Genomic DNA, 10,856 nt, shown 5'->3' on the forward strand with positions numbered 1-10,856 from the left:
AGCATCACCTGGAAGCAATCCTCTACCAAGGAAGACTCTACACTGCTCAGACATTGTCCTGCTCAAAAGAGACTTCCATTAACACTGAGAAGACTTAACAACAACAACGATTTGCTTACAGGACAGGGCTCCCTGCATTGCCCTTTGACTGTAAGGTGAAACCAGAGGACGCTCCACATCCTGACTTCAATGTTGGATATACAGATTCCAGGATCTTAAATACAGAAGCTTGATACCAACAACAGAGACTGTGTGAAAAATATAAGTGTGTTGGCACTACAGACAATGTCTTGGATTGGACGATCTAGCTTGCCTGGAGCCTAGAGTTGGTCTTGTGCCAGGAACCTTCAGGGGTCGGGTCTTTTTGTATTTAGGCCAAGGTTATTTCTTTCCATGTCCCTCATATTTTGGTGGGCCTATGCAAACAACAATTGCCACTCTAAGACCATTTTTGCTGTGCTCCTTTGACTCTAATCCTTAAAAAGAACCCAGTTAAGATTTGAGGTTAACTTAAGCTAATATGCATGAATATGGAAATGTAAAAAAAATGCTATGCCTGTAATGTTTAAGGAGTTATGTAAGTTTTATGGCTTTAGATTGCCTTGTGCGCTGTTAAGAAATATTATAGTGTGTTACAATCTTAATGTTCTTTGGATGAAATTTCAAAGTTGGGATATCATCAAGGGGACTTCTGAGAATTATGTTATGTATTGTCCTTCCACTGTAACTTTACCTTGTCCTCTTTCTTTGCATCCTTGTTCTCATAATTAAAAATAAAAAAATTAATAAAAAAAAAAGAATAAAAAAAAAAAGAAAAAAAAATCTAGCTAAGTACAAAACTGAATACTTGGAAAAATCTTAACTTTGGCTCTACTGATCCCAGTTGTTATTGCTAAAGTAGGCAATCCACTAGGATTTTACACATCATTTCCTAAAACAGTAAGTGTTATAACAAAAGACCAACTAAGAGCACAGACCTAATATGAATATTTTTGTCTTACAAAATGCATGATTTAATAGCAGCAGTAACACAGATCAAACACATTGGCTACAGATAATAGAACTTCTAAGAAAGAAAGGAGGGAAGAAAGAAAGAGGGGCCGGAGAGATAGCACAGAGGTAGGGCATTTGCCTTGCATGCAGAAGGACGATGGTTTGAATCCCGGTATCTCATATGGTCCCCCAAGCCTGCCGGGAGCAATTTCTGAGCGTAGAGCCAAGAGTAGCCCCAGAGCGCTGCCAGTGTGACCCCCCCCCCAAAAAAAAAAAAAACAACAAGAAAATAATGCTCAACTATATTCTGACTATTAATCCCTAATAAGAAACAGTGTGCACATTTTTTTCATATTTTATAGGTTTCTTTTTATTCCCTTTGCTATTCAAACAGAAATTTTAAGTTTGAATTTTGTGCTGGGGATCAAATCCAAATGGACTGAATACAAAGCAAGCAAGTGCTTTACTGCTGTATGTACTATCTCTGTGGCCTTGTGCCTTTTGTGTGTGTGTGTGTGTGTGTGTGTGTGTGTGTGTGTGTGTGTGTGTGTGTGTGAGTGAAGGAAGCCAAGGGACTTGCATGTCTGAGGCAGGTGTTTTACTGCTGAGTTAGTTACATCTTAAAATTTGCTGATACTTAAAAAGTTCTGCATGCTCAGGTATTATATTTATGATTTTTTTTTTTTTTTTGGTTTTTAGTTTTTCTGGCCACACCCAGGGATTACTCCTGGTTCTGCACTCAGAAATTACTCCTGGCGGTGCACAACTCAGGGGACCATATGGGATAGTGGATTCGAATGTGGGTCGGCCATATATAAGGCAAACACCCTATCGACTATAATATTGCTCCAGCTTAATTTTAACTAATTAATTTGAGGGGGCACAGCTGGTAGTGCTCAGGAGTTACCTGGGCTCTGTGCTCAGAAATCACTCTTGATGGGTTTAGAGATTAGACACAGGCCTCTTGCATAGCAAACACCCTCCCATTGTACTATCACTCTGGCCTCTATTTTATAGGTATTTTTGTGGTTTTTTTTGTTTGTTTTTTTGAGCCACACTCAGTGGTGAACAGGGTTCACTCTTGGCAGTGCTTGGGGAACCATATAGTACACTGGGAATCAAATCTGGGTCAACAATGTGTAAAGCAAGCACCCTACCCACTGTACTATCACTTTGGCCCTTCAAATCTTACATTTAATCTTAAACCATTTTAATAATGTTCACTATAAAAATGCCCACCTTTTTTTCCTACTTCATTTACTAATTTATTCCTCTTTGCAAGGTGATGTACTGTCAGGTTCAGTGTCTCAAAATTTGCTTTTAAAGACATTAACCTAGTCATTTCTACTGACTTGGCAACCTAGTTCTCAAGTTCACATGAAATCAAAACTTTAAAAATCCTTGAAAGGTCTTTTAAGGGCTGGACAGACAGTACAGGGATCAAGACATTGCTTAGGAGGCTGGAGAGGTGCCACAAGCAGTAAAGAGTCTGCCTTGCCCACGCTAACCTAGGACAGACCTCAGTTCAATCCCCTAGTGTCCCATATGGTCCCCCAAGCCAGGAGCAATTTCTGAGCGCATAGCCAGGAGTAACCCCTGAGCATCACCGGGTGTGGCCCAAAAACAAAAACAAAAACAAAAAAAAAGACACTGCTTAGCCAACCCTGCATTGGTTCAATTCATATGGTCCTCTGAACACCATTAGGAGTGATCCCTGAGCACAGAGTCAGGAATAATCCCTGCTCACTGGTGGGGAGGAGGGCTTCCCACACCATAAAAAGAAAAGCTCTTTAAAACTCAAATTATCAATAACTTTGTAAATCATAGTTCTGTAACTTTTTTATTATTTAATAAATTATTTTTTAAGCATCATGGTTATAGAAATGTTCATAGATGGGTTTAAGTCATCAAATGTACACCACCCTATACCCATGTAACTTTCCTGCCATCAATGTTCCCCATTTCCTTCCTCACCCCTCCTCACCTGTCTTTGGACAGGCATTCTACTGCTCTCTCACTATCACTGGCATGGTAGTTGTCAGTGCAGTTAGTGCTCCATCTACACTCACCATCTTTGTGGTAAGCTTCATAACATGGGTTGGTCTTTCCGGCTCTTATCTCTATTGTCTCTGGATATTATTAATCTTACTGTCTTATTTTTCTTATATCCCACAGATAAGGGAGACTATTTTCTGTCTATTCCTCTTCTTCTGACTTATTTCACTCAAAATACTTCTCGTGTCCATCCATGTATAGGCAAATTTCATGACTTCATTTTTCCTAACAGCTGCATAGTATACCATTGTATAAATGTACCAAAGTTTAAAACTCAATTATCATTAACTTTGTCAATCATAGTTCTGTAACTTTTTAATTTTTTAAATGATTTTAAAATCGGGGCCGGAGAGATAGCATGGAGATAGTTTGCCTTGCGTGCAGAAGGTCGGTGGTTTGAATCCCAGCATCCCATGTGGTCCCTCGAGCCTGCCAGGGGCAATTTCTGAGTGTAGAGCCAGGAGTAACCCCTGAGCACTGCCGGATGTGTCCCAAAAACCAAAAAAAAAAATTTATTTTTAATCATAAATTGTTCACAGAGAAGATACCTGTTTTGTCCATTTGCCTAATCTTAGTGATACAAAAAAAGTACGTAAATATGTAGCATAGGGGCCAAAGCGATAGCACAGCAGTAGGGCATTTGGCTAAAATGCAGCTGACCCAGGATGAACCCGGGTTTTATTCTTGGCATCCCATATGGTCCCCCAAGCCTGTCAGGAGTGATTTCTGAGTCCAGAGCCAGGAGTAACCCCTGAGAACTGCCATGAGAACTTGGCCCAAAACCAAGACAAAACAAAAATGTGTAGCATAATTAACAATCTACTGTGTATGGTTAAAAAGTATACTATGAACATAAAATCTTGTTTTTTAAACACTAGAATACCACTTACAAAACGTTTACTCCAAGAGAATGAAAGAGTGCAACTTGGGGAACCAACTGAGGAAATAAAGCCAAATGTTCCATCCCTAACTAATTTAGATGACTAATTAATAACTGATGTCACAGTGATTTACAAGACTACATATTTAGGAGGTATAGTTTTACATTTTTACAAATGCATGTTATCTTTAATTCATAATTTAAGTCTTTGAGAATAATGTATAATCCTTAATATCTTATTTATAACTTAATTCTTACATTCTCTAACCTCACTACATTTATATTCTACCACATGAAGTATGAAATCAGGTGAAATCAGGTGATGGATGAAAACCACAGCTGCATGGGAATATATAAAAATACTTCAGAACAAAACAAATTATTTGCATAATAATTCTGGGGAAAACAGGCTAAAGAAACAATGTAGTATTCCATCTCTATAAATATACTTATATCAGTATAAATATATTATATAATAAATATAGTATCATAATATTAATTCCTCCTGAATAGATTTGGTTTTTGTGACTTTGTAGTATACCAATTATGAAGACCACTGAGAATTGCCTCCTAAATTATACTGCTTCAATACATCAAATTTAAACACTAGAACTTACAATATTTTATTCCATTAATAAACATGCCTTCTACCAAATAAATGTAATCTCTAAAATCTTAAGTTGGATAATCTACCAAAATGTGCTTTTAAAAAAGTGAAGCACACTTTATTCTTTACATTTCTTCACTGTTAATTATAGAGCTTAGTCCTTTTTCTAATATTCCTGTTTTTCTAAGACTAGAGGTTAACAAAATATCATTTGGGGAAATAACCATACTAAGAATTAACTGGGGCCAGAGCAATAGTACAGTGGGTAAATTTGCCTTGAACAGTGTGACCCGGGTTCAATACATAGCATACCAAATGGTTCCCTGAGCCCAAGGAATAATTCCTGACTGGAGAGCCAGGAGTAACTCCTGAGTATCACCAGGTGTGCCATCCTTCCCCCACTGCCCAAAATCAACTATAATATGAATTTTAAATGTTTTTAAAGGAAAAAAGAAATGAAAGCTTTGTGGAATAAGGGCAAGATGGTTTAAAGATCAGCCTCATTGCAACAGGGCATGCTAGAAGAGATATAGACATTGGCTTACTCAATGAAGTAGATCATCCCTGTATCGGTATAGGCCATTTCCCAGTTTGGTGGTAGCGGTTCCAGATTCTCATCTCTCATCATATAATTTCTAAAATCCATAGAACTGTTGGTTTGGTTGTAACTCGGGATCGTCTTCATCCAGTCAGATGACTCAGAAAGCCTTTCTCTGGCTTCTGCTGTTCAAAACACAACAGTTTGAGGACAGGTAAAGTGATGCTCTCCTCCAACAACTCTCTTTATTCTAACTACATACCAGGAGTTTATTGCAAATTTCCTTCTCTCTTATGTCTACAGTGTGTCATAATTTTTGAAACAATAAACAGACATATTTACTTTTTATTTTCAACTGCAAAGTGGCAATACCTTTGATGCTTGTCTGGGAAAGAAGCAAAAATCAGCAGCGAATTAATTCAGTAGAAACTGAAGATACAACAATCAGTACACCACCAGCAGCTGCTACAGCTGAACTTACAGTTCTTCAGGTGCCAAAATCTATTTTAAGCATGTTACCTATATGAACTCATTATCCTCACACCAACTACATATGCATTTGTATATTACTACTCTCATTGAAGATGAAGAAACTAAGGTACAATGATGTTCAATAAATTCAGTTAACAATACAAAGCAGCAAAAAAAAAAAAAAACAATACAAAGCAGCAACATCAAGATCTGAACATAACTGGCCCATGTTTATAACTGCTACACTAAGTGATCTTGCAGGCATTTAACAGAGGGTTATTAAAATAATTCTAGTTTTAACAATTATACTCTGCTGACTTCCCATCATTAAACCAATTCTCTTTCAGTATCATTAAAATCCATTTGGATCACTGCAGGTAAGAACAAAAAAACTTGGTTATCAAAGGATATAGTTCAAGTACTTGAAACTCATTTCCAGAACCTAAAAGATAATACAGTTCCAGATTGCCAACAATGCAAAAAATTTTTACAGATGAGATTATCACGCTGTACCTGTAGTTATACATTTCAGCTCCCACCATCTTTATACAATCAGGATCCCTAACCCATCAATCCTATTTACTTCATTGTTCTTTATTCCCCATCCATATTCCAGACATGCCCTTATTTGCCCAATATCAACTTAAAATTAATGATTAATTATTGCAATCATTCCGTCAAGAAAAATACTTTTGATTCCTTTGACTAAATTACTTCAATATACTAGCCTTGTCAAATCATAATTCTGCTTGGACCTTACTCGGTACCTAGTCTAATGGCACATGTAGCTGAACATAAAGCAAAGCCCACTTGATTTGTGAACACTAATCTCAAGAGGGTGTGTAATGATGCATGACAAGCAAATGATATTCCTTTGATCCACTCACTCTCCTACATATTTGCTGCTGTTGTTGTTGTTGTCTTTTTTGCTTTCAGTTCACCAACAGTGGTGCTCAAGTACCAGTTCAAGGTAAAGGGATCCATCAAGTGCTGAGGACTAAACTCAGGCCTCAGTTCTTAGAGCTATCTATAACCACCCTTCCACGCAATATATGCTTTTCTATATAGAGTTCTCTACATAGTCCCAAATATATCCTCAAGCTCAACTTCAAATGTGACATTTGGTGGTGGTGGTGGGGGGTTCTCACCCAGCAGCACTTAGGGGTTCCTCTTGGCTCTAGGCTCAGAAATCATTCCTGGCAGGCTCAGGGGATCATATGGGATGCCGGGATTGGGACAACCATCCTTCTGCATGCAAGGCAAATGCCCTACCTCTATGCTATCTCTCTGTCCCCAAATGTGACATTTTCATCTGGATGTCTAAGGCCTCTTCAAATTTAATACCACAACTTTAGCTTAATTCCTTTTCCCAAACCAAATTGGCAGCTCTAAAAATCTTTCTCCTCTCAATAAAAACAACTCCATTCTTCTATATACTCAAATAAAAATTCTTGGAGTGTCAGGCTAGAGAAATAAAATTGTGGGCATGATGCTTGCCTTGCACGAAGCCTTTTTGAGTCCCTCTTTGATCCTAGCATTGTATCTGGTGGCCCAGGCCTTGCAAGAAGCAATTCCTGAACATAAGAGTCAGGAATAGCCCCAAGACAAAACAAATAAAAACAAAATCCTAGACTTGACTCCTGGCTCATACCTTATACCTCATCTATCAACAAATATTACAGGCAAGGGGACAATTTTTACATCACATGTCTTCATTAGTCTTTGCCCATTTTGAACTGTAAAAACTGCCTAACCAGGGGCCGGAGAGATAGCATGGAGGTAAGGCGTTTGCCTTTCATGCAAGAGGTCATTGGTTCAAATCCTGGAGTCCCATATGGTCCCCCGTGCCTGCCAGGAGCAATTTCTGAGCCTGGAGCCAGGATTAACCCCTGAGCACTGCCAGGTGTGACTCAAAAACCATACATAAAAACAAAAAAACAAAAACAAAAACAAAACAAAACAAAAAAAACTGCCTAACCAATATCCCTGTTGATGGCTATAGGATAAAATCAACCCCCAAACAAAGGTGTTCCTCAAATTTACTCTTTCCCTAAACCTCTTCTTTTGGTATGTGAAAGTCCACCTGGATTACTTGACCTTCCCCCTTCTGGTATTGGTTGGTTTGAATAAAGAAAGGAGTTCTGGCTGGTTGCTGAGGCAGAGAGAGAAGGAAAAGACTGAGGACGAGGATGCTCTTTTCATCCTTTCCTGACTGGCTTGGTATTATTTCTCTGCCACTACTCTATTCTTCAGACCCGTCCACTTAAGGGGTTAACATGGTTTGTGGGGGCAGTTTCATCACTCGTGATAAATTTTACACATGCCTATAGCCTCCCGTTATTCTTAATGTAGTAGCCAGAATGAGCCCATTAAATTTGTTTCATTATATTGCTCTTCTACATACAACCCAGTAATAGTTTCACATATCAGAAAAAAGGCAGATTTTTTCCAACAATAATAAGATCCTTTCTAACCAGCATTCCACTTCAGTCATGATCAAACAGACTTCATCATGCAGAAATGCTGTTTTTCTTTTCTTTCTTTCTTTCTCTTCTTTTTTCCTTCCTTCCTTCCTTCCTTCCTTCTTTCTCTCTTTCTTTTCTCCTTCCTTCCTTTCCTTCCTTCCTTCCTTCCTTCCTTCCTTCCTTCCTTCCTTCCTTCCTTCCTTCCTTCTTTCCTTCCTTTCTCCTTCCTTCCTTCCTTTCTCCTTCCTTCCTTCCTTTCTCCTTCCTTCCTTCCTTTCTCCTTCCTTCCTTCCTTTCTCCTTCCTTCCTTCTTCCTTGCTTCCTTCCTTGCTTCCTTCCTTCCTTCCTTCCTTCCTTCCTTCCTTCCTTCCTTCCTTGCTTCCTTCCTTCCTTCCTTCCTTCCTCCCTCCCTCCCTCCCTCCCCCCCCCCTCTTGATCACAATCAGCTCAAGGGTAGTAACTCCTGGCTCTGCAATTCTGCAATCAGGAATTACACCGGAGGAAAGGGGGAGAGGGGAAGCGTTCAGGAAACCATATGCAGCCAACTGAATCCCTGTTGGCCAAATGCATGACAAGAAGCCTACCTGCAGTGCTGCTATTGCTGTAGTCCCTACTATGCTATTCTGAGTTCTTACATCATTCTAATCTGACTACATAAGATACAGCATCAGGGTCAGAGTGGTAGCGCAGGGGGTAAGGCGTCTTGCCATGCATGTTAGCCTAGGGCAGACCGCGGTTTGGTTTGGTTTGATCCCCCATCATCCCATATGGTCCCCCAAGCCAGGAGCGATTTCTGAGTGGATAGACAGGAGTAACCCCTGAGCATCACTGGGTATGGTCCAAAAAACCAAACAAACCCCCCCAAAACCAACCAACCAAATACAAAAACCAAGATACAGTGGCCATACTGCCTTCAGCCACACTAATTTTCTGGCTATTATCTGAATATTTGAGTGTTATAGCGTTGTGTTTACACTTCAAATTTACTCTGACTGGAATAGTTTTCCCCTAGATAGGGGGAAAGTGGGCGGAAGTTGAACCACAATCAGCAGTGCTCAAAGGTTATTCCTGGCTATGCGCTCAGGCATGATTCCTGGGGGTGCTTACAGGGTTATATATGTGATAGCAGGAACAGAACCCGAATCTGCAAGATGAAGTCTGAAGGCTTTAAATTCCTTAACTAATTCCTGCCTCTCTTCAGTCAGTCTCCCAGGTATTTTGATCTGACTTCCTCAAATCCCACTCTTAGTGAAGTCTTCATTAACACTATGTAAAGCTATAAACTCTTGTTGTGCTCAGGAAAGAAGCTCTCAGTGGTGCGGATGGACCAGGCATGGGTAGGGATTGAAAGCGTGAGCTTCCTGCTTGCAAAGCATGTATTTGGTCCATCTCCTCTAGAGCAAACTCTTTTTGTTTTTGTTTGCCATTCCTAGCAAGATGCAGAGCTTATGCCTGGTTCTGTACTCAGGGAAAATTCTTGGCAGTGCTCAGGGAACTATATAGCGTCTCATAGGTCAAACTCCAGTCAGCAGCAAACAGGCAAGTACTTATTTGCTGTACTATATGCTCTGGCCTCTAAAACTACACATTTTTGACCAATATTTCTTATCCCTTTCTCTGCTTTGCTTACTTTTTAAAAATGCCATCCAATACATTTTGTTATTCATTTTGGATTTGCATAATTCCCTCAATGCATTCATGAAGTGATGGGTTTTTACTGTTCTATTTTCAGTTTTTAGATATGTGCCTAATATGTAACAGCAAGAAGGTGCTCAAAAAATTGTTGAATGAAAAACCACATGATATATTCTCTCTGCAGAAAAATGTGACTGACCCGGGTTCGATCCCCAGCATCTCATATGGTCCCACGAGCCTTCCAGGAGCAATATCTGAGCGCAGACCCAGGAGTAACTCCTTAGGGCCACTGGATGTGACCCCAAAACCAAAAAAAAAAAAAATCAAAGGATGGAGAGATAGTACAGTGGGCAAGACACTTGTCTTGCACATGGCTGACTTGGGCTTGATTCCCGAAACCCCATTAAGTTGTGCTGACACCAATTCAATCTCCAGTGTTATGTGTTGTCTCCCAAAACTGCCAGGATCCATGAACATAGAGTCATAAGAACTGAACATAGCTAGAAATGGCCCCAAAACCCACTTCCCCTCAAGTAAAATAGAAATTTTAACATTAAAATCTTATCACTAACTCTATATATGTTGTGATTTTTTTTGGACTACTTCTATTCAGTGTTACATTAAAATTGACGTAGAAGATTGGCTAAAAGTTGTTCATTTGTACTAACCTGCATGTCCACTGCCATTAACAGCTTCCTTTTCCTCATCTTCTTCTTCTTCAGGCAGAGAGCTGTCCATTCTTTCCATCTTACTAACAGATGTAGTTCGTTTTCTTTGGGATTCAGTGTCAAATTCATTATCAAAGAGGACTTGGTCAACAGGGTCAGGCTGGAAAGGACTGGGTTCTGCTGGAGGTTTGGGAGTTCCATAAAAGTTTCCTAGAGGGAAAAATAGTAGATAAAATTACCAATGTTGATTTCAGAGTCAGAACAATATGATAGTGTCCATGTCTCTGCTCTGATTCCTGATACTGATCTGTTGCATACCCACCATAAGTCCTTTGACCAAAACTCTGCTTAGAGAGAGGCAGATTAAAAGAGGTCAGAGAATTAATGTCTCAAGTACTCTTGTTCACAGGTTATCAAACGTTTTAAAACAATTTGTAATTTGTACCAAGGCCAGGAGTTATTTTATGTAGATTATTCCTACTGGGCTTGCTAGGCAGTGGTTCTAAATTCAGGTCTAATTTGTGAATTTAAATGCATCAATGCT

The 10,856-nt window shown here is 39.4% G+C and overlaps 1 protein-coding gene across 4 annotated transcripts in view; it reads right to left on the reverse strand.

Annotated features, from left to right (window-relative positions):
- Window positions 1-10,856, reverse strand: part of MAGI3 (membrane associated guanylate kinase, WW and PDZ domain containing 3) — a 284,200-nt gene that overhangs the window by 85,709 nt on the left and 187,635 nt on the right. For 2 of the 4 annotated variants that reach the window (XM_049765665.1, XM_049765664.1), the window contains exons 4-5: window positions 10,313-10,522; window positions 5,081-5,255 (exon numbers count right to left, since the gene is read on the reverse strand). In XM_049765665.1, the coding sequence (XP_049621622.1) occupies window positions 5,081-5,255; window positions 10,313-10,522 (385 nt within the window). Of the gene's footprint in view, window positions 1-5,080; window positions 5,259-10,312; window positions 10,523-10,856 lie in introns of all 4 variants that reach the window. The other 2 variants (XM_049765662.1, XM_049765663.1) reach the window with 1 other exon arrangement.

The sequence above is a fragment of the Suncus etruscus genome, chromosome 19, assembly GCF_024139225.1.
Source record: "Suncus etruscus isolate mSunEtr1 chromosome 19, mSunEtr1.pri.cur, whole genome shotgun sequence".
NCBI lineage: Eukaryota > Metazoa > Chordata > Mammalia > Eulipotyphla > Soricidae > Suncus > Suncus etruscus.